The sequence below is a fragment of the Rhyacophila brunnea genome, unplaced genomic scaffold, assembly GCF_057557595.1.
Source record: "Rhyacophila brunnea isolate RB1 unplaced genomic scaffold, BYU_Rbru_1.0 scaffold_17, whole genome shotgun sequence".
NCBI lineage: Eukaryota > Metazoa > Arthropoda > Insecta > Trichoptera > Rhyacophilidae > Rhyacophila > Rhyacophila brunnea.
In genome coordinates this window covers 275,010-301,101 of record NW_028232827.1, presented here as the reverse complement: position 1 = coordinate 301,101, position 26,092 = coordinate 275,010, and the positions used below count along the sequence as shown (strand labels likewise).

At 31.3% G+C, this 26,092-nt stretch overlaps 1 protein-coding gene across 2 annotated transcripts in view; it reads left to right on the top strand.

Moving 5' to 3' along the window:
- The window catches only part of LOC147073515 (uncharacterized), a 93,739-nt gene that overhangs the window by 46,493 nt on the left and 21,154 nt on the right, over nt 1-26,092 (top strand). The window contains exon 3 of one of the 2 annotated variants that reach the window (XM_085944267.1): nt 607-673. In XM_085944267.1, the coding sequence (XP_085800393.1) occupies nt 607-673 (67 nt within the window). Of the gene's footprint in view, nt 1-603; nt 674-26,092 lie in introns of both variants that reach the window. The other variant, XM_085944266.1, reaches the window with a different exon arrangement.

Here is a 26,092-nt window from a genome sequence, read left to right as displayed (position 1 = left end):
TTTCTCGTAAAAAAAACAGGCAATTGTTGTACTAGGCCGAGGGGACACATCTCTTTTTACAACGTTTTTATTAGCTCGTATTCTTATTTGTCCGGTGGTTGTTTGTTCGGTACAAATCTCGCAATCGATTTTTAACTAACTTCCCAACTATCTAGATATTTGAAACTTTCAGAATATATCAGAACACGATGCCAATGCATTCTTTTAATACTTTTAGCCATCTTTAAGCAGAATTGAATTCGTTTAATTCTGTTTTGTATGAAAAGTTATTTCGGAAGAAATCTGTAATCCAATCCACTATTATTGGTTGCTAAGCGGGTGGTCCTAGCAACTAAATTATTAATATATACGTGCGTTACTATGGAAATCGAAATGACATTTCAGTATTCTATATTATTTGTTTGTTTATTGCAAAATAGCAAAAAAAATATTTGTTTAGAATTGCCTTTTTTGTCCTAAATTATTAATACATAGAATTGTCAAGTTTATATGATTCAACAGAAAATTTAAAAACGTTGTATATAAAAAGTTCTTTTTATCTTGTAATTATATATTTTAAAGTTATGCCAATATTCTAAAATCTTTAATTTGTATTGTTTTCAGCAGGAAGATGTCGAGCGTCTCCTATCAAGATTACAACAGCAAGATACACCTGCAAGATACGACGACATAGGTAAGTTCTCACATTATAATAATTATTAATATTACTGCACAATAGTAAATATCACTTTAATATTAATTTGTTAATATTATGTACCATAAAACAACAATGACATAATATGTTATTACCCCGTTTACACGTGCATAGATTTACTGAGCACAGAAAGAAAATGTATGGGGAAACATGTATTATCCTGCAGTTGGCAAGATTGCATGCATAAATCAAACAAGATTGGAAGCTTCCAAACTGTGATGATTTTTTCCGCGCAGGTAAGATCTGTGCCTACGCAGTAGAACGATATTGGCGAACCTGCCGGTAAAAAACGAACTACTCATTTGAGGTTACTGATTTTCAATACGTCTCGTCAAAATAATAGTATAAAATGACAACATCGCGTCTCGCTTACTCTTGAAGAATGAGATTGGAGAGACAGTCAGCACTTTTACGTGTAAACAGTAGTTATCAGTGGCGCACCCAGGGGGGGGCCAAGGGGCCTTGCGCCCCCCCCAAAAACATTGAAATTGAAAGCCAATAGATTAGAAAAATAAAAACATGGCAAAAAAATGATTTGAAATTCTCCAACACCCTCTAGCAAAATTTCTTAAATTTTAATTTCTAACACAAAAATTTCGAAACACTAATGTCGGGTTTTTTTAGAAACTCAATCTCTAATGGAAATGTTAAAAAAATCTCGGTGTCCACCCGAATTCCGGAGTGGTGTACACCGAGTGCAATAGACAAAAGTCCGATAAACGAGAAATAAGGCTGTGTTCTGTTGAGCAGGTTTGTGTACTTATAAGTTAAATGCAATAATACTTTTTTTTTCCATTTTCAATTAATATTTTGGAACTTCACTATTAAAAAAACCAAAATCGACGATAAAAATTCGGCGAAAAGTACGACTACACCCACCACCATGGGCTGACAGGGCTACAGCCTGGGGGCCCGGGCTTAAGAGGGCCCGGCGTGGCGGCTCGTCTAATTGTGAGATAAACACACACCAGAGATTTGTTATATTATAAAAAAAATCGCATGCGGCGCTATACTACTTCATCAAAATTAACATAAAAAATATGAAGTATGATGAAAATATGATACTTATACGTAACTATATGGTAATAATTCACGTGTATCATTTTATATTACACTTATTTTTAGTGTTTCTAGAAAAATAAAAATGGTTTTTTATCCAATATCGAAGGGTCGAATACTACTTGGCTACCACAAGAGGGGGTCGCGACCAGTGGTTCATAGTATGATAACGATCGATAATATGATATGAGGTCCGACAAATCAAGAATTAAAGGGAATTATTAAACAATATAGATAAATCCACGGAATACCATTTGGGAACACTACTGTAGAACATCACATTCTTCTTAACCCTGGTGATAGGTAAGGGGGCCCGCCAAACATTCATGATGTGTGGGCCATGCCCACCACAGTCGGTGGTGGTGTAAATTAAAAAAAAAAAACATTTTTTTTCGGTAGAATTTAGCATACATATTGTGGCTCTAGACCAGTGGTTCTTAACCGGTGCACCGCTGGCTTGTTGCAAGTGCACCGCGAAAATAATGATAAAAGCAGAAAAATCCGCGAAATAGCGAAACTCCTTCGTAAAATTATGAAAGCCGATGAAAGATCTAATGTGATTTCGATGTCAGGTTTTTTTAGAAAACCAATCCCTAATGGAACTGTCAAAAAATTCTCGGTGTCCACCCGAATTCCGGAGTGGTGTAAGTCATGGCTCGGAAGGGCTGACAGGGATCTAGCCTGGGGGCCCGGGCTATGGGGGGCCCGGCGTGTCGGGTTGACCAGATAAGTGAAATAAACACACATGATGAATTAGCTTTAATAGTAAAAAAAGTCGCCTGCGGCGCTGTTATACTTCATGGCCATGAACATTTTCAATTACTTATATCATTGTGCATTATATTTTTTGATTATTATGTGTTAATACTCGACAGCTCCATTATTAAAGTGGATGTATTGAAAATCGCCAATAATTCACTGTATAAGTACCCTTAATTTTAACTAAAACACAATTTGAACAACGTTAATGTAGTGTTTCACACTGCCTTTAATCTTAACGGTAGGTGGGGGGCCCGCCAAATATCCTAGCCTGAGGGCCCGTTTCAGGATGTGGGGACCATGGTGTAGGTACACCAAGTGCAATAGACAACGAGAAATTAGGCTGTGAAGAAGAAAAAAGCCTATGGGACTAATTTATATTCTCTTCCTTGGGCCCCCCCTAATATTAAATCCTGGGTGCGCCACTGGTAGTTATTGTCATGATAGTTTAAAATAAGCACAATTGCCGACAGTAATTCCATGCATGTGTACAGGAGCTATTACTTACAAAAAAACTGTCATAATGTCTATTCAATGTATACTGGAAGGAACCGATACTGCCCTTTCGTGCATAGCCCATCGCACTATACATAATATGTCCGCAGGTTTGCAATTAATGTTGATACACAAGAATTTATTTGAAAATATGGAAACTCAACGCTCTTTCACACCTGCAATCGAGTTGCCTAGAGTCATAACTCAAAAAATCGAGTTTTGAGATAATCGCAAAAAATCACCAGAGCACTGTTTTTTGTAATTATAAGAAAGGTATTGAACTCCCTTGAATATTAATGGAGTGTTTGAGTCGATTTAGAACATTTTTTAAAAAATATATATAATATTCCTAAGGCTACTAACAAACACAGTACACCATGAGAAATAGAGCTACTTGATTGGTTAAAAAGGCCTTGGTGACAGTACGCACACTATTCATTGAAAAATGTGAGTTATGACACCAACAGTCAACTTTGTTAACGATTTCCAAATGGTTAAAAGTGATTTTTGATACCAAACTATTTTTCTTTATATAGATTAATGTCTTTTATTTTGTTAACTGTCAATTCGTGGTGGAACTGCATTGTATTGTTGTTTTAATGTAATAAAACGCAATTTTTTTTTTGTAGTACTTATTCCACTTTTAATCTATAAATTAGGAGCGGTTTCGTCCGCCTCAGAGGGATATTTTCAACTGATAGATTAATGCCTTTAGAATCATTTGGTATGTATATCAAAAATGACCAAATTGTAATTTGTGAGTTATGACGTCAGGCGACTCAAATATTGTTCTTAAAATAAATGTGATTTGGACAACCTATATTATAAAAATTTCATCGTTTTAATGAAAACAACATTCCAAAAGACCACACGTCATTACTTTCGATGAAATATTAAAAAAATATCTCAACTATGGCCACAACTGCTTTGTGTTCTGCATTTTCACACGTTTTTCAACCACAGCGGAATACAAAAAAATATTTATTTTAATAAATATTGGTCTGGATTTATCATTAAAATAAGATAACTATAACTTCATATTAGGTGATCGCAGTGTAGATATTTGCGACAATACTCTAATGCAAAAATTAATCACAATGAAGCGAATAAACACAACGCTGTAATAAGTGATAACATGACGAATCAAATATAATAAAGACATCATAATATAATGTCATTTGGCAATTAATAATAAGCAATAACGTAGTATTTCTTCCAAGGAGTCATGAGCATTTTATACAACATAATAATATGTTAATAACTTAGTAGGCAATTCAATTTTACAACGTGTTCTTAACTAGCGAAAAGATTACATTTCCAAAATTGCTCTATATTAAAAAAGATTTATTCTGTAAGAAAGCCTATTAAAAGAAGAAATAAGTATTTTAGATACAACATTGTTACTTACGCGTGTAATATTTTTGTTCATAAGACAACACTGTAATCAATTCGCGGCTTTTTATTCTAAGCAAAAAGCTCTTTCTTGGAAAATTTGGTTTTTAGCGCTGATTTTCGACATCCACCGCTCGTAATGCGATTTTCGCGCCCTTCTGCCGAGGAAAAAATTTGCGGAGTTTTATCGAATTACGGCAACATAAACGCTCATTTTTCACTAATAGCAAAATTCGATTCGACCCCAAAAATCACTCCGAAATTTTCTACATTACTTATTTACCGGGAAAACTTTGATGGTTCATCTGCAAGATATTCTAACTTTAAAATGGCTACATTATTTTTAATTTGTGTACTATATGTCTTCATTATCCTATTATAGCAAATAAATTAAGCGTTTGCTACCCACAATTAAGTAGTTTAAGATTGAATGAATACAAGTGTACCAGCTCAGTAAATCGACTTAAAAATTAAATATGCGATTGTAAATTTACAGGGTTATCAAATAAGAGATATTTCTCTCTTTCTTCTTTTTTTCTTCTTTATAAGTTGCTCTAAAGCCCAATCAGCAAAATTTCGATGCGATTTCGGCTTAAATTCTTGTGTTAACTGTATTTTATATCCCTTCAAATGAAAATATGTATGCATAATATTCCATGTAGTGCCATAAGAAACCAAAAATTCTTGAGAGTCTTTTTCATACACACGTTGATTCACAGCATTGATATTTTCGTTAGATTCTTAAAATTGCAAAAATTACCATTTGACTCAAATTTTTCAATTAAACTAGCTCTGCAGATCAATTATTTTGACCATAAATCTTACATAATGCTAGAAACGTAGGTGGTGTATATGCTGTATAACTGTATATCTTTACACGATGATTTGCCAAACAACACTGAAAACAATAATAATTATCTATGACATTTTAAAAATCTATAGTAGGTACTAATTTGATTACCATATATTTTACTACATAGTTGTTTTTAAGATTCTGAAAATGAGGTCCTCCTTATTCTAAAAATCTATTATTAATATTCCAAAGAAAATCTTGACAATTTTTATTTATTTTTTTAGTATTTTGAAGGAGGATAAGTCAAACCAAAACATTCCATTGGATATAATAATCCAATAGCGATTCCAAAACGTTTGTTGGAAATTTGCAAAATGGTTGAATTAGTAACTGTTAAAAATTAATATTATTAATATGCATGCTAGTAAATGAGCATCAAAAATTTCAGGTTGCTGGGCAATGAAGGGACCCGAGCATAAAAAGATGTAGATTGCCGGCACTATTGCCCGGTTGCTGGGTATTGTATGTAGTATATTGTTTGTCGATAAAAAAGAAAATTGAAGCCTATTTTGACATATTACTTTGGTTACTAATATACCGATATTAACACAATTTCTAATACTTGTAATATTATAACAACGCGTTATTTTAACAAGTTAGATGAAATTTTACATTTTTCCCTCGAAACGACCAATAAATTTATTATTTCTTTTAAATTGTTAGTTATACATCGTAAATGTATTAGTAAGTGAAGGAAAACAGAATGAGGCAGTATCGTTAGGAATTCATTATAAAATACATAACCGATATTTTTTCGTTACCTAACCAAAGAAATTCCCTAAAAGTCTTGTATAAATAACAATTATTATTGTGGAATTTTTTCTGTAGCCAAAACATCTTCATTTTATAATGCGCCATTGAAAATCCATATTATTAAAGCTAAAAGCTTAAAATCGTAAACATCTTTATGTACCTACGCAAGTACTTTATATTAATTATTATAACATTTAAAAATTGTTATTTTCTTGGAATTCTATTTTCTTCCTTTTTTTCATAAATGTGGCGTTTCTAGGAATAAATATAGGGGCCAAATCAAGTACAAATTGCGCCATTAATTTCCGGGTGACATTGCAATATTATTTTATTCATATGAACCTTTGAATTCTTACCAGAATATGAAAAATCCTCAGCTTCGCCAGCTGCTTCTTCAGTATACGTGGCAGAAATTACTTGCGGTCACATATTTTTGATGTCCCACATTTTTTTTCATTCCGCCAGCAAGTTTCACGTATTTATTTTTGATATTCGTATTAGCATTCACAATATTATTGCTCAGTAATACAGCAATGTCTAAAAACTCAGCTGTATTATTTGAGGTTTTGTCCATTATTATAATGTCTTAAAATGGCCATTCTCCGGAAGAGTCGCTGTTTGATACTTGAAGCGCTTAGTTTCAAATCCCCCTAAAACGGTTTTTGAAAATTTTTGAGTTATAATATATGTATTTAGGTTACATTAACATTTTGGTTAACTATATGGTGGCCAAAGATTGAACTTTAAAAAACGCCAAAAACCGCCAATGCATCAAAATTTAGGGTAAATTTCAAAATCCGCTAAAATGGTTGGGTGTGCTTTTCAAATACCCCTAAAATGGATAAGCCAAAATACTCTTTAGAATGTACGAATTAAATAATAAACACATAAAGTTTACAGATTTAATAGATATGAGTTTTTTCTCATTTTTATCAAAACTAACTAAAATCGTTTTTCTCATTTTTTTCAGAATTACCTAAAACCGTTTTAGGGGGTTTTGAAACTAGGCGCTTCACTTGTAATATGTACTATTATCTTCTAACTGTCCAGCGCTAATTATCAATAAATTAACAAAAAAAAATTTAGCGCTACATTCTGTCTGTTTTCAACATAACTCTTCTCGATTTCCTTACCAGTTGAATACACAATATAAATCCTGAACTCTGGATGACTTTTTCCCACTCCATCCATCCATTGGAATCGTGGAGTGTCATCGTACTTCTCACTTTTTCAACGTTAAGTGCTTGAGATTTGATGTAGTGTTGAGTAGTATCTTTCAATCTTTATAAATTTCGCAATCTAATCGCGGACCTTGTACAGTTCGTAATTAAACTTTATTTTCAGAGATTGACCGAAGGAACTTTGTGAATACGCTACACTGAAAGTTTCTGACAATCAGTCGAGCATAGCGTCGGTATCACGAGAGTTCTGTACAGTCGTTACTTTGTTTTTCAAGAAAATCGTTTTGATGTCATTTGTTTTAGTAGGCTAAATTTGAATAAAAACCTATAACCGATAATAAAATTACTTTTATTAAAATACTGTCTGTATTTAAAAAATATAAATTCATAGTATTTATGTAAATTCACTAAGTAGTAAATTGTTCAAAAGTTTTGTTCGTGAACTTTTTAACTTCACTGTGAGCGAGAAACTCAGGAAATAAAATATTTCAACAGAAAAATATCACAATACAAACGGTATTCTAACAAAATAGTAGAATGGACCTACATAAAAGAAAATATGTATAGTTTGAACCATAAGTTTTACACCATAGGAATAAATAAATTGAACACACAATACTTTGAAAACTTGAAGAAGTATATTTTCATCGGAATGCAGCAGACTTACAAAATAAATGATTTAATGCGTTGAGGCATCATTTAGCTATAGACTTTTAAGTACTTATAAGTTTGCGATGAATACTTTGCCAATACTTCAACTTTAATTACAAAAACTATGATATATAAATATTTATTCCATTTAATTCTTTGTCACCATGGTGCTTGACTTATATGAACACGTCATGTTATATTATGAATTTTTGTTCTAAATCTAAAATAATCAGAGTTTTTTATCGTTATTCTTGTGGTCGGATAAATATTGATATGTTTTTGTAATTTTATTAATATATTATTTATAAGCTTGAAAAAAATCTGAAAAAACTGAACGTGCAGTTGATATTTGACAAATATCATGCGGAGCAATTTTATATGGTAAATAGTCCAGGAAAAATTCAATATTAAATGTCTTTCCGATCTAATCTATAAACGAAGCAAAAATTAAACAGGTTTGATTTTTTTGCTGAACTCATAAAGACTTCTTTGCATACGAAAATCCACTGTCAAGTTGGGCTCACATGCATGATAATGAAATAGTATCTCATTGACTGAAACCTACTCCAAATTAATCAGCCATCATCTCATTGACTGCATAATGAGTAATACCAACAGGCTGACCAATGAACGACTCCAATTGCCTTACGAACTGTCAGAAGTTGTGTACGCAGTAAACCTAAATTTGGCTAACTAAAAACCCATACTATAATATGGTGGACATATTACTATCTTCAAATAGGCTGTACTGTACTATATATTATCAAAACTACAAGTAATCTTTCATTGTCATCCTTAAACTTAAATAAATGTATTGTATTTAGCTAACAACACTGAGGCGTTGCATAATGTTAAACAATAATACTTATTTTTAACAATCATAAAAAAATACTTAATTGCTCATTCGTAATAAAAATTATGTTTTGGTCTTCTTTTAGACATTCGTTCTATTCTTGTACTGTGCAAAGAGCCATATTTGCGACAGTAATGATAAATTGTATCTTAGTTTAAAGCGCGTGGATTAAAATCATCTCTTTCTTTCACTCCTGCGGCAGACCGTCAGGGATGCAATACGGGTCATATAATATGACGAGGTCACGGGACCGGTCGATTGCGATCGACGCCTGTTATATATTATATGTCTGCCATCATATATTTCAATATTACTTCGATATAGTAGATATATAACAATTTGAATATTTTATGTGTAAAGGAGCCCGTAAACGAGCATCAATAATAATCACCGATTGTCGGCACTATTTACAGAAAAAACAGTGAAACCATTGCCCGGTTGCTGGGCAATAAAAGGGCCCGTAAACGAGCATCAAAAATTGTAGATTGCTGGCACTATTGTCAGAAAAATGGTGAAACTATTTCCCAGTTGCTGGGTATTTATTGTATGTACTATATAGTATTGTTTTTCAATTAAAATGGAAGCCTATTTTATAAAAAAATTTATATCTTTCAAAATAATAATGTTTTGTTTTACATTCATTTGATGCTCGCTATTTAGTTTTAAAAAAATGCTGCGATATTCTTGCATTTGACTATGGCTTACTTTTAAATTTAATACCCTCAATTGAATGCCTGTCCATTTTTATTCTTAGGCAAAATAAATAACTTTGCAATACAATATTAAAAGCTGAGTGCTTTCTGCATTTCTGCTGTTGGAGAAAATAATAGAAAACGACGACAAATGAGATTATTTGATTTCCAAAAATAAATTTCCCTCCCGAAGATTGCACTCGATTTCATTTTGTGGTTGGTTTTGAGTTTCTCGAACAAGGTAAAAAGCTACCAACAGAAGAATTCCAGACAAGCATTTCTACGTACAATGTATCTACTTATTTATATAACAATTGTTTTAATATACCAGAACACCACAGAAGCTGTATAAATTGCAGAGATTCTCTAGTAAAATATTCATGTTTTTATTTAGGGTAAGGAATTCATAAGTAACAATATCAAAACCACCCCCGCTTGAGTTCCGCAGTTTAATAAATTAAGTTATTTCTTTAATTAAAAAATAATAATTTAATTACCAGATCAAACGAGTACAACTGACAGATAATTAAAAATTAGTAGATTGAAACGTTTCAATCCGGGGTCTGACAAAATTAATGTTTTGACGCAATGGACGGACCTAACAGATTAAGTAGGTGGCTAACATCAATTTCTCGTAAAACAATTACGAGACCTCTTCATGTGAGGCAACCATGATCGACAGATTGTAGGGCCATTAAAAAAACTAGTATAAAGGACAATAATTGAAAGTGTTAGAGGAATACGAGATAATTAAAATCAATAAAAAAATCAAAAATATAAAATCGATCGACACTCATTTAACTCAATTTCATTTAACTGTCGTAGCGGATTGTCAAACTGAGCTGTGATACTGCGCTATCAGTATAGTCTGGCAAATGATCATGAATAGTGACGCTTGAACAACGCTACCAAATTATTAAATTTTGAAAATCATAGACGGTGTTGTACCGCAAAATTGCGTTAAGCTATGAGGTTCATTGTTGGCTTAACGGGTTTGTTAATAAGCAAAATTGTCACATATGGAGTGAGAACAATCTAGAAGAGACCCTACAGACTTAATAACATTCACAAACATGCACCATTTAGTGCAGTTTACACGCTGGTGGCATCATCGAACCTTATTTCTCAAAAAATAAGGCCGGAACTCGGATCGGTGGCCATATGACCGAAATCGACTGACCGAAGTCCCACAGTAATATGTTCTATTGCTACATATTATAGCAAGGGATGTTTTTATATAAATAAATAAGGGATACCTTTAGATTAAGTATTCATTAGATTAGATAAAGATTTATTGAGAACTAAATATATTTCCACTATATTGCGTAGGGTGTAGTAACACGAATGCCAATGTTCACATCATAAAATCCATAGTTTTTGATGTTTTTGCAGAACATCTGCTGTATCCCCTATACAGATTAGTATATCCGAAGATATTTTCTCCCTAATTGACCCTTGTCCGTGGGAATATACCGCAAGAATAATAAATATATATTCAGTATTCAAGCCATATATTAATCATATAATCATAATATAATTATAGTGAATATAAGGAGGACTCTTGTTTCAGACGTCATACCGATAAGTTATGTTAAATACCTAATTATACAATTGTCAATTAATTAAATCCAATAAAGATTTTAATAAGATAAAATCGTTAATTACTAATTATGGATAATTGTAGCAGCGTAGATAAACCGTGGTATAACAGTATATCGCGCTAAAAAGACAACCTTTAGATACTTAACTAAATAAAAATGTCTTACAACTTAATAGTACCTATTAATAGTTTTTATTTGGTTATTATCACCACCCATGGTGTAACTGCTTTATATTAAATTATGTTAATTTAATTTATTAATAAAGTATTAGATATTAGAGAGTATTAGAGTTACTAATAGCTATTTAAACTGTCGATATTCCATTTCTCTACAATAGTACAATATTCATAGATCGCAAGAAATATACAAAACCTACAACAAAAATATTATTCATTCAATGTGTATGAAGAAAATAAACCGAATATTGCATTCTATATAGCTATTGCAGAGTAAAAAAAAATCCTTTTCATTCCCTCACGCCTGTTGCGTTATCCAGTGGAATTTCATCTATCTCGCAGTAAATGAAGCATCGGCCTCTCGGTGCAATTCAGTAAACGCACGAAGCCAGTGCTTTTATTAATTTAAAAAGCAAACAATGAAGTACACTAGATTGTGGGTAGAAAGTGGGACGGACTACTAGGGAATTTCTTCACTTTAAATTTGTATGACTATTGCATTGTATATGCATTATTGCAATGTGTGTTTATATCTAAAGCATATAAATAATATTGGAATATCACGTATACGATAGCAAGCTTGATTAAAATTCTCTTAAGAAAGTAAAGTACTTAAGTATTCATGATAAAGCAAATATATACATGTCATACAACAGTATCGAAGACTCGATGAGTTAAATAATAATAAAATGAATCACGAGAATATGTTTGATATAATAAAATGTACCAATCAATCATACCACTCAGCATTACAAGGGTGGCACACTTTAATATGTACGTTTTGCTGTCATAACAAAACAATGAAGTGGAAGCGATTGCGGTGTCAAAGTTTGGAGGTAGGCTGTTAAGATCCGCCATAGTGGAAAGTCTAAGTCTACAATTTAAAGTTGGCGTTGGTTAATTTTTAAAAATAAATTAAACCCTGCCTAAACCAAACCATGATAGTTTTGATATATTTTAGGAGAGACGACAAAATTTTGCATAATTTTATGTTATACATATTGGTTCATTTTTTAAATTCAGTAGGCCCTGCCTAACCAAACTACAGTAGAAAAAAAAATATTCTCTCTATAAAATATCCAAAGTTATGTATAACTTAATTGCATCATTTTAGATATTTTATAGATGGACGAGTATTTTTTGACTATTATCTATTATGGCATGGTTTTCGTAGGTTTTAATTGAATTTTAAAACTAACCAACACAATCTCTAAAGTGTAGTCTCATTTCAATGAAAACAAATACGTATGACTGACAAAGTTTAGTGTGTACTATTTATTGCGGATCTTAACAGCCTTCCTCCACCCTTCGCCACTAAGCGATTGTCAGCATTTACTCAATTATAACTAGATCAGTAGGGTCTATTATGATTTGTTTAATTGCGACAACGTCTCCTGTAATGTATGAACTGCATTTGTATAAATCCGTCACTCGGCGCACTACCCACATCGAGTCTGGTCACTCATCCAGTCGAGTCTCTCGGTACATCGTCCGTCAGTTGATTGATATAGTCAATGTCATCAATTGATCCGTGCACGCGATTATATCATTACTCTGTCATCTTTATAATTGTATTTATTAAAATAATTTATTCTTGTAACGACAAAAATAAACTCTCTCCCCACAACATCCAAGCAATTACAACTTTATTTTAATACCTCATCATTTTCAAAACAATATAATTGCCAGAATTTTATCAAATTTATTTATTTATTATTATTAAAAATATTTAACTCTCGATTAAGGCCGATTAGATAATATACCCATACTGGACATTAAAGGATCAATAGACTGGGGCTTTTGAGATGTAACTGTGTTGATGTACGCAAGTACAATGAGGATTTCCTGAGCTGATCACATTACCCATATTAAGGTTTTAAGATGTCACAACTCACAATAAAGCAAAAGGAGATTATCTCACGAATTAGATGCTAAGCAACCTCTGTAAGTGGCTCAATATCCAAAGCGTTGTTGAGCTGATAAAACTGAACCAGGATAGGGAAATGAACTGCAATTTGGTCGCAATCTTTCGATATTGAACGCCAACAAAAGAATAAGATTACAAATATAACGGAATAAACTAGTGAATAGTGTAATACTATTCGCAAATAAAGTAAATAAAAAAATGTTTGAAAATCAGTATCGTCGCGTAGCGGGAAATAGGCAAACATCAAAATTTTATAATTGAGCGGTAAACTGCACATCTAAAACTTTAATTAAATTTAGGGTCACCTAACAATTCTGAAAAACACGCGTATCAGTCTATTAATTTGTCATAAGTATATTACCTACGCCCCCTTTTCCACCGACAATATACTATTTTGTGCTTACATGTAAATTGTATGTAAAACATTTCACCGTGACACAGTTCGCCGTGAGCTTCCTATCGGAAAGAGATGACCGTTTACTATACAGTCTCCAATTTTATTAGGTTCAATATGAACATGAATGCACTTTTCATAGCTGATTTTGACAAAATTCATGAGTTCAAGAATGAAAACCTAACCTAACCTATCCTAACAAATAATCCAGTATATCGGCTATGTTCATTTTTTTTTGCTGCTGGCTTCCTGTAAAGTGTAAACCGACAAGAACCGTGTTTTATTTAGACATGAATTTTATGTCTGTACTATACGACCCAAAGAGTATGGACGGTCTTTAATATACGGCCATATATTTCCGATACAACATTTTACGTTGAAGTGTGATACGGCGAACTGCATACGTACAAATTTCCGGACGCGGACACACTATTTTGTATTATGTGTCATGGAAATTATTTTTTTTTAAATACTTACATAATTAATAATTTATATGAGCTTTTGAAACACTTACCATTTAAAATATTGTTTGTATTATTCAATAGTAGTTATTGCAAACATACAAAGTAGTATTTTTAATATAATTTTTCGTGCTGGGATAAACTTTTCATGACTATAATAATATAGTAACACAACTGCTTTTAAAGCATATTTTTTATATACGTTCTTACTAAACAACTTTACCACATACTAAAGAATGCATGCATAATATAAATATTTTAATTAAAAACCAAACGATACCTTCTTCCTAATATTATAGTTTTTATTTTTGTTTGCAAAACAATATATCTTGGGCATTTTTCATCTTGACCAGACATTAATAATAATAACCTCAGTAAACAATAGAAAATTGTCAATGGATGAATGCTAACTATTTTATTTTTTTCTACGCTAACAGTATTTAAGGCGAAGTCTCTACCTTCCAGAAACACGAAAATACGAAGCTTGAAATTTGAGACATTTATTGTATTAAGTTTTCTATCATGCCATGAAGAGATTTTTGACTAATTCATAGTTTTGATATTTTTCACAGTGTTTTTATTAGCTCGTATTCTTATTTGTCCAGTAGTTGTTTGTCCAGTACAAATCATGCAATCGATTTTTAACTAACTTCCCGAATCTAGCTATGTCTGATGTCTAGCTACATTTAAAACTTTTAGAATATATCAGAACACTATGCCAATGAATTCTTTTACTGCTATTAGTCATCTTTAAGCAGAATTGAATTCATTTTCAGTTAATTCTGTTTTGTATGGAAAGTTATTTCATAAAACCGTAAAAAGTAAAAGACTATTATTGGTTGCTAAGGAGGTGGTCCTAGCAACTAAATTATTAATATACACGTGCGTTATTATGGAAATCAAAATGAAATGCAAGATGACATTTCAGTATTCTATATTTGTTTGTTTGTTTTTTATTTACTTCTTATCAAGTACAAGTTTGAGCATATTGAGCATTAATAATTCAACAGAAAATTTAAAAACGTTGTAAATAAAAAGTTATTTTTATCTTGTTATTATTTATATTTATTTTAAATACGAGTAACATCGATTTCTATAAAAATATAAATGTGTATAACTTGAAATTCTTTTTATTTATATTAAATTGAGCTTTAATATTGGGACCATACATAAATAAAATTATGTATAGACTTTTAGTAGACTTACATCTCGATTATTAATATGTGAAAATAATCTTTTCAAAAACACCCCACTTGCAATATTATGAGATGAAGTACGAGTTGACAAACACGTACCTATTTAAGAAAATCAATCAAATTATGTGTCAATAATTTGCAACAATATGAGGCAAGGCGTAGATAAAAAATCTCAGGCGAACGTTCGTAAAAAAATATATATTATATAAATAGTGTCTTGGTAAAGCTCACCACAATAAAATTTCTGTCAGTCTTAAAATATGGCAATATTTTATTCATCTTTCACTTCTTCACAAAAGGCAACAACCCTCATTTGGAGAAAATGGTGATCGAAAACAAAGCATCCCGCTTTATTTATTTTGAAAAGCAATCTAAACGATCTGCTAGGAATTCTTTATTCGTTGTGAAATAATTTTAATTAAAAAACAGATTAAAGACCAACGCCCGTCACAATTAATGCTCGAAAGACGAATTTTATTTAATTACAACAATCACAAAATTCCTTTTTCATTTTTTTTATTTAACTATAGCTCATAATATACACCAGAATAACTATCAATTAATATATGATTTGAAATGTGCTCCACAATAGTCAGCTTTGAAAAAAAATGTGTTTAATTTATGGCAGATTGTTTTCCAGATTTGATAGCGGCTAAACAGCACAATAGTATACGTTTTACTACATAATTCAATCGGAAAGTTGACAATATCAGCATACTTACTATATTCAATACGATATGATTCAAACAGTGGCGAAGGGTGGAGGTAGGCTGTGAAGAATAAATAGTGCACACTAAACTTTGTCAATCACACTTATTTGTTTTCATTGAACTAAGAATACGAATTTCGGATGGTGCTGGCTTATTTTTTTAAATTCAATTAAACCCTACCTTAACCAAGCCATCATAGTTTTGGTAAGTTATGGGTGATTCGACAAAAATTGTGCACACTTTTTCAGGCATTCTTGTTTGTTTTCATTGATTTAAGAATACACATTAGAGATGTTGTTGGGTAGTTATTTTAATATTCATTAAACCCTGCCACGCCAAACCATAATCGAGAAAAAACATTCTTCTATCTATAAAATATTTAAAATTATGCATTTTAATGGCATAATTTTAGATATTTTATTGATAAACGAATTTTTTTACCATTATCTACTATTTCTTGGCTTAGGCAGAGCTTAGTTGAATTTTAAAAACTAATAAATACTAACTACACAATGTGGTCTTAGTTCAGTGGAAACGACAAAATTCAGTATGCATTATTTATGTCGAATCTTAAGAGCCTACCTCTTCCCTTCGCTACTGGATTCAAAGCAGGTACTTTGAAATGGCAAACTTTTCAAAAGTATTGTTTTATATATGGCGGTGTGTTTATAAAATTTTTCACCGTCTTCCAAAATTTTTATTACAGTACTTATAAATATAAGTGCCGCTGATTAATTCCATTGAAAACAATATTAACATAATTTTAGATAACAATAATATCACACCAACATCTGCCTTAAACGCACTATTAAATATCAATATTAAGGGGGGACATGCTCGTCGAACGCCAAAATTGAGTTTTTATTGTATTTTCAAACCATGATCCTGGACACTCCTTAAACGTCGTAGATAATCTATTTATATAATTTTGAAGCCTTATTATCCTTTATAGTTATTTTACACATTTGATGACTGTATAAAGTATTTTTGTTACATAAAATAGTATTCTTTTAAACCTCTCGCTCTAATGTTTTAGAATATAGTCATATTTCGGTACATAACTGTGCAGTGGTGTTAAGATTTTTTACATTTATTAATTTTTAAACGCATTTATAAAACCATTAGCATAATTTATTACGAGATAATTTTTGTAAAATATTCACGATAAAAAATTATACTGATAATCTCTGTGATCCCAAATTTGACAAGAATTAGGCATTTTATTATTCAAAAAATCGGCAAGATTAACACATTTGAAGATGATTCTAAAGATATTTATTATAAGCTATGTCCTTGACCATTCAAGTGTGATAAACATTTTATGAATAATGATTGCTTTATAATAATTATTGACCTAAGAATAAGGTAGTGTTTTTTTGAAATACGCTATTTCTTTTGTCATTCCCCAGTAATTAAGCTACAACATACGGCCGTAGCCATAAATTGACAAACTATAATTGAAGTAGGGAGTAAAATGATATTGACGCGCGTGTTTGAACATGTACCGTTTAAAAAAAAATAAAAAAAAATTCGGTTAGGTACATGTTCAAACACGCGCGTTAATATCATTTTACTCCCTACTTCAATTATAGTTTGTCAATTTATGGCTACGGCCGTATGTTGTAGCTTAACCACTGGGGAATGACAAAAGAAATGGCGTATTTCAAAAAAACACTACCTTATTCTTAGGTCAATAATTATTATAAAACAATCATTATTCATAAGATGTTTATCACACTTGAATGGTCAAGGACATAGCTTATAATAAATATCTTTAGAATCATCTTCAAATGTGTTAATCTTGCCGATTTTTTGAATAATAAAATGCCTAATTCTTGTCAAATTTGGGATCACAGAGATTATCAATATAATTTTTTATCGTGAATATTTTACAAAAATTATCTCGTAATAAATTATGCTAATGGTTTTATAAATGCGTTTAAAAATTAATACATGTAAAAAATCTTAACACCACTGCACAGTTATGTACCGAAATATGACTATATTCTAAAACATTAGAGCGAGAGGTTTAAAAGAATACTATTTTATGTAACAAAAATACTTTATGCAGTCATCAAATGTTTAAAATAAGTATAAATGATAATAAGGCTTTAAAATTATATAAATATATTATCTACAACGTTTAAGGAGTGTCCAGGATCATGGTTTGAAAATACAATAAAAACTCAATTTTGACCTTCGACGAGCATGTCCCCCCTTAACGTGGACACATGAGCAGAATTAATATGTCGAAGAATTCCCATTATTAATGCTTTTCAATTTAGATAGATTAAAAAAAAACTAGTTAATTATATTATTATTTATATAGTAGCAGAATATGGCAACAATGTTGTAAATAAAAACATGAACGTCAATTTTATATTATGCATAGATTCCAATGTATATAGAAATTATTTTTCAACCACAAACAATAGACAATTTATTTTATATTTCCCAATATTTAAGTGGGCATGTCAGTTGTAATTTGTGGCCTTACTGTAATGTAGATATCTATCATACATAAAAATATATAACTTAACCCTTTGCATTGAACGAATGATATCTAACAAAGTACTATACATTCATAATTTTGAAAACACTTCTGAGAATATATTATATTTATAACCAATAGAAAAAAAAAATTTGAAAAAGGAATCGAACCTGCACCTCGGGTATCCCGCAGGAATCGAACCTGCATATCTCGGGTATCGCGCCCATGCACATAGACCACTATGCTAAAGGCATCATACTTAATTTGCGACAAATTTTAACTAATGGCTTGTTATACTCCATGAAGCTCTTTCCAAATTGAGGTACTATTAATTGGCGATCGACTTTTGTATTTTAAATCACAGCAGGTATTACTTTAATTACCCACCGACGTCTCGGATCAGTCCAACATTTGTTGTTGTAACTTACTTGAACTTGCTAATAAATTTGAATTAACTCTTAGTTAATTAAAAATAGTCAATTTATTTTATACGTTGAAATATTTAAATGGAAGCCTCAGTTGTAATTTGTGCCCTTAATGTAGTGTATAATATAATATAAATTAACTGAACCCTTTGTATTGAACGAATGATTTAAAACAAAGTAATAAAAATTTATACATTGTTGCAATATAGTATTTTTACTTAACCACCTGAGAGTAATAATGGAAAAAGTTGCAGGTAGGTACTCAAATAAAATAAATGCAGTTTGCTCCGGATATTGACAAATAAACTACCACGGGAAAAAAATACTTTTTGCGTACATTCCAACAAATGGAATTGGTTACATTTCATTGCATTACCTACCGTAACATGTTCTAGCTAAAACAGAGATTGACGAGAGCTTTTTCATCCCCTCGAGAACGCTACGAGCTACCAATTGACATTTCGACAAATAATAACCATTGGCGGCTGGCAAAAGAAATCAACAAGTGGTTCCCCACTGTTATTTTGACATCCAAAGATTCAAAAGTACGTCCTCTCCGTGAAAATGATCAGAAGAATATGTTTTTTTTATGTTTTCTTTTTAACACATACCCAATTACAGTAGTGTAATAGAAAATCCCGTTCTGTTAACATTCGCCTTTAGAAGAATCTTCTTATAAAATCATTACCATAATATATTAAATCATAATAGAAATTACGCACCCAACCCGAGCTATAGGGAGTAGGGATTGCAATACCGAATGAATATATCAATACCGGTATTTCGGTATTTTTATTGAATTAATACTGATATTCGTCAAAACAGATTATAGAAATAAAGAAGTACCTATCAATAAATATAACTATTAAAATCTATTAACCACACTATGTTTTAGCAACCTAAAATACCTACCTACATTTATTATGTTGATCTTTATAAATATGTATAGATCATAATACTTTAGAACTGCTAATTTTCCCATTAAGTCCGGGTATAGGAAAATTTCTCTCAAATTCAACGTTTGTTGGATGTACTAGCAACGTTGGATCAATAGTTATATAATAATTGGAAATGTTTGCCACGAATATTCTCATTTTTTAAATATATTAATTCACTGTGACAATTCTATAAGTATATTTGAAGGATTTTGTTTTAATATTATTTAACTTTATTTGTTGATTTAAGTCAATATATTCGCGTTTTAGCAGCATACAACTTATACACTAAATTTAATATACAATAATATAGTAGGTACTTAGCTAGTAATGAGAAAACAACATTAAGTTCATTTTAAAAAAACACGAACGTCTATGCTTTCTTAATACAGAAAATACCGGTATTTTGGATTTTTTAAACTGGAATTTCGGTATCGATAAATATTTGAATACAGGTTTTGCAAACCCTAATAGGGAAGTTGCTCAACGAAAACAAATAAGTATGAGTGAAGAAGTGTGCACCATTTTGTCTGATCGCCTGTAGAATATCTAAACTATTATGGTTTAATTAAGGCTGGGTTTAATAAAATTAAAAAAAAAATAGCCAAAACACCATCTGATAAAGCTTATTGTGCACTAGTTATATCAAATCTTAATAGCCTATATCCACCACTCGCCACTGCCACCTATATTGATAATCATAAGATACTAAATATTATATAAAATAAACTAGTAACCGATTTTTGCGATTCGGTAAACAATCATGTGTGACATCACTATTCCAATAGTAACTATGCCATTGCGTTGAAAGCATAAATAAAATAAATTGAATAGATAACTAAATTTATTTTTTCGATAAAATAAATTCAATTAACTAAAAACGTAACATTTTTAACCTTGTTACTACTTTATTATATTAGTTAGTTAAACGTAAACATATCACTGAATAAATTTACTTTGAAATGTAGTACATAATCTGAAGAATTTTCCAAAAAGAATTACCAATACTTGTTAAAGTATAAACTTGTATTAAATGCTAATTGATATAGATGCTTGTATGGAATGCATAATAAATTCAGGACTGTCTCAAGAGGATACGCCAGCCGTGTGAGTAAAATTTTATATAAATTCCAAAAATAAATTGAAAAGACATTTTTCAAAAAAAAAAAACATTGAAATGAGTAGGTAATGAATAAGATTATTATTCGATACATCAGCTTATAGGTGGATGTGGCGTCTCTCGAGAATTATGTGAAAATTACCCTTTTTCAGATAGAAGTTTTAAATGTTAAGCTAGTTGTTTTCATAATATATAAAGTGTGTTAAATAAAATCATTATTTACTTGATATATTCAATGGGATGGTCTAGAGAAAAATCTTAAAGATTGTTGAAAAAAAATACATTTTAAAGTCGAGATGTAACTCATTTTATGGGGGCGAAAAGATCGCGTGGCAGTGGTGAACGGTAGGGGTTGACTGTTGAGATCTAACATAAATTACAAATTATTTATGATGGTTTTCATTCTTTTTTAAAATTCAATTAAATCCTGCGTTAGCCAAACCATACTAGAAAGTAGTAAAAAATATTCGTCCATCTATTTCTAAACTTATTGTTATTAAAGCATTCATAATTTTATATATTTTATAGTAAGAAGAATATTTTTTATCTATTATAATTATGGGTTTGACTTAGGGGTTACACGAGTTAAAAAAAAACTAACTAGCACCATCTGCAATTTGTATTATTAGTTCATTGTAACAAGGTTTGTGCACTATTTTTTGTCGGATCACCATAGCATACCCCCATCGCCGCTGCTATACATGTCATGGAATCCTAGCATATAAAAATGTAGACTGCGTTAGATCGGCCCACGACCATGTACATGTAATACCATAAATACCGAAAAAATTAGAATACGAAATAAATATATTTTGGTTAAATTAATAAATAGTTTACACAGTACATAGAGATCGTTTAAGATCTCACGGAGGTGTGGTCATAAAGTGGCCGTCGGACCGCAGGTATCGAGTCCAGTTTTCCTTACACCCGTTTCGCCGACTTTTCAAGTCCATTCAATTTAAACTAATAATATTGTATTTCTTAATCCTGGGTCTATCAAGCCGTTTATACTATGTATTTTTGGACTCGGAGCATGCACTTAATATGGTTAGAAGTGGTTAACACCAATATCTCGTAAAAACAAACATCTGTTAATTCAACCAACAGTATTCCGATGCAATTATGCTCCACATAATATGATCGAATATAATATATAATTTCTTGAAAACTATAAGCGATTTTTGTGTATTTTACTTAGACATCAATCAATACTGAATGATTAGTAACCTACTTTGCTGAATTCAAATACGTAATTGTACGTCAAATACCCTTTATTTTTAAGGTTACTAATAACATAAAATTTATTAATAAACGAATTTCACATAAACACGTCGATCGGATAAAGTCTAGAGTCATAATATTATAAATTTGTCAATTTATGAAAATCCCCGATTCAGGTATTGCAAGCATTTATGACTCAGTAATTTTGAAAGAGGGGTAAAATTAAGCGTGAAGGTTCAAAGTGATTTTGGCTTACACCTTTTTGATACGTTTTCAACAGGCCGTTTCCAAAGTGAAACGATCTCATAATTGTCTTTTACGCATGATAAAACAGACGATAGGCTCGTGATAGAATTTCAAACGGACTCTTTCAAACCATCAGCTGTATTCGATACCGTTTGTATTATGTTAAAACACAGATAATCTTTTATAACCATATTTGTTGAAAATTCAGTATATTTCCAACAAATAAGGATATAGTTTTCCGTGATAAACGTCTACTTCCGTTCGTTTTTTGAACTTCATTGACAATGTGTTTTTCCTACATATTATTGCTACCTGTAGCGAAGACTACCAGTTCGATATAAGTAAATGATTATTAATTTAAAAACATAGTACACACTTGGACAATACAAAAATACGCTACTGAAATTTTAAGACAATATAAAATTGCTTATGTTTTAAATGAATAACCATCCCTACCTTCACTCTGATACACTCCAGCATCGAAGCATATGTCAAGCAAATGATAGTGTTACTTTCGTCGGTCCATCACCAGGTATCTCGCATCCCACCATGTAGATCGCTTTTGTAGCACCGCTACAGAGTAAGGGCGGGTTGACAACGGTAATAAAATCTTTGATGCTGTGCCACAAGGGTACAGAGTATTGCACTATCATTCGTTTTGAATAAAGAAACTTACTTATTTCACTCTGTTACACTTTTGATTTGAGTATAAAAACACAAGGTCGCGCTTCCTTCTTTCTGCAGAAATTATATCGCTTTTGTAGCACCACCGCAGGTTAACGGAAGTCGGTCACGGTGACGGAATCCATAAAGTTGTGCCACAAGGGTACGGGAGTATCCGATAACTAAACAAAATTAACTCGAAATAGGTAGATAACCAAAGCAAAAATCAACAGCATGTCTTTGTTTTTACTTGCAAGCAATGAAGTCAAAACATAGAATATCAATTTTCATATATTTAGGTACGTACCAATTCGACGATCTAAAAACATCCTGGAATTGCTATCAATACATAAATTTCGATATATTTTTTATTCAATTCTGAATATACACGAAAAATCTCAGAAACCACATTTAGATCGATAGCTCAAATGGTAAGAGCACTCATCCGGGCAGTGGTGAGATCGATTCCCACTGAGTCAAAGTTCAAAATCATGTATTTTTAAATATGACGAATCAATTATGGAGTCATTCATTTATTTTAACATCGAAATATTATGGTTATTAAAATCATTTTCTTTGTGGTCTATTTTAATATTTACTTTCAATTATTCATTCATCATTAATAATATTATTAATGGAAATATTCCCAATTTCCTTTCACTCACAAAATAACATCGAGTCTCGTAGAGTAAATCTTTGAACAAGAGTATTTGCATAAAATGATAACAAATAATATTGTATATATTTTATGTAACGTCCTTATATAAATACCTTCGTTGTAATCATCGTTATCATCAGTTAGGGTCAATCCACTGGTAGATGAAGGCTTTTCCCACTCATTTAAGTCCATAGACTAAACTATTTCGTATATCTACATAATGTAATCAACTCGCTGGAAATATTGATCTCCTATGTAGAAGTCATGCAAGACTTTTGTATTTCAAATTAGGAGCTTTTTTTAGCTCTTCCCTCCAATTCAGTACCGGCTTTCTGGTCATTTTTTGTAAGCTCTCTTTCATTTGTTTTTTATATTCCCGTGCAATTTAATTTGAATTTATATGTTTACATAAAAAATCTTATAGTTCGGTATATAAGGGGTCGTATCGATACTTACGGTGTGTTCATGATGTTCTGCGTCTAATTTGACTAGAGCAATGCATGTTTAAAAATAATATTAAAAAATATTGAAACCTGCCAAAATGGTGGCCATGTCAAACTTGCATACAAATCTTATACTCTAAAACCGTGTCTGCCAAACTGTTTACCTGATGACACATAAAATAATATTGTTTTTACACAACAGATTAATAAATAGAATTCCGATAGACTACATTTTGACGCAGGGTTTTGAATGTGTGACTACGAAAATTAACCACACATTATAGACGCGCAATAGTGTGTTGCATCCTTCAAATACACAAATATTGAATGAACATCAGTGCATAAACCGAGAGCAGTTGTCAAAATAAAAGACAAGCGTATTCTTAACACGTGTTTAAGTTTATCCCATATTCTTCCACACTGGAGATCGGTTACCTGTTACTCCACCCCCATTAGGTATTTCAGTTTCCATTATTTCTGAGTTCCCTGTTAACACATATTTGTACATATTATGATGTATAATAATTAATATACCACATACCTAAGTGTGAAGTTTTAGCAGAGACAAATCATAATTGCTGCAGCGCCGAGCGAGTTAAAGCCGTAAAGAGAAACCGTAACAATTATCAAATTTTTGCGATGCAATTCGTGTGCACTAGAATAAATCGCATATGCGCAAATTCAAGGTAAAATTTCTCCACTATATTATGTAATTATGTCAAAACATGGCTCTACGTTAAATAAACAAACACGAAACTCCTCATATACTATATGTAATCGTTCCCGTTTTTCTAATAATTAATTTCCATTAGCGTTAAGAAACGCTAATATAAGATGTCCCTATGCTCTATGTCAAAATAACTAAATTAATTAGCATTTTTCTGCTGCCCGGTCTTGAATATCAATCCCACAAGACGCCACTGATTGTGATGTAATCAAGATACCTGTACAAAAAACTGTATTAAAAAGTGATGTGATTTTGGAAATATTGTGTTTTTTAAATGTATATAATGTTACTTGTTATGTTTTATAATAATTATTTCGTTTGAAGTGTAAATATTGTGACACGTCACGGCAATCATGGTCTGTCATATCGCTATCTGAAAGGTAAGTAAAATAATTAATTGTTGCATTTGTGTTGTCTTTTATTTTTTATGTAAATAACATTTTTACGCTGTGGGATACGTCTGTTTCCAGTTTTTAATCAACATGATGACAGAAACAAATATGTCAGCAGATGCTTCGCGGCTCTTAAATAATAATATATAAGTACTGCTGGAAGCTGTTTCATTCATTGAATGACGTTTTTTTTATTACGTCTGTGAATACTTGTAAATAATGTTGTACATTATTAATAGCAATTAACTACATAGCATAATTAAAAAATGGTTTTTAGAAGTCATGAAACCATAAAATATGGAAGAATACATAAACAATAATAAATTCTGTAGGCTTTGAGCAATTTATTACAATTGCATTGCATTGCATTCACATATTTATTACAAAGAGTTTGACACTTTAATTATTTGTAAATAGATAAAATTATTTAAAACTAACCATCAAATAGAAATCAATATTGAATTAACCAAAGAACTCTGAACACCTACACGCGTATGGATTATTTAAAATTGTTAGTTGGTATATTATTTATTACATTACACTAACAGGTGGCCGCGCGGCTTAAGCCCCGACCTATAGAGTTGTAGGTCCCAGGTTCAAATCCTGGGTCTGGCAAGTACACCTATTGTTTTTCAATTTGTGTATGAGTCCGAGTATGGACCTAATAGGTTGAGCAAGTGGCTAACATCCATTTCTCGTAAAAAAACAATATCTGTTAATACAATCCTCCACATTGTGGAGGCCCATAATGATCCTATTAGTATCGGACATGGTCGAAAAACAAACGGTTTGTAAATAAATCTGCCATTGAAAACGGATTTCGAGTATTTATGTAATACATTTATAACTTGAAACCCCTTCCATGCTTTTCAAAATAATAATGCGTTTATGTATATTTTGATTTTGTTTTACTATATTTTTTTC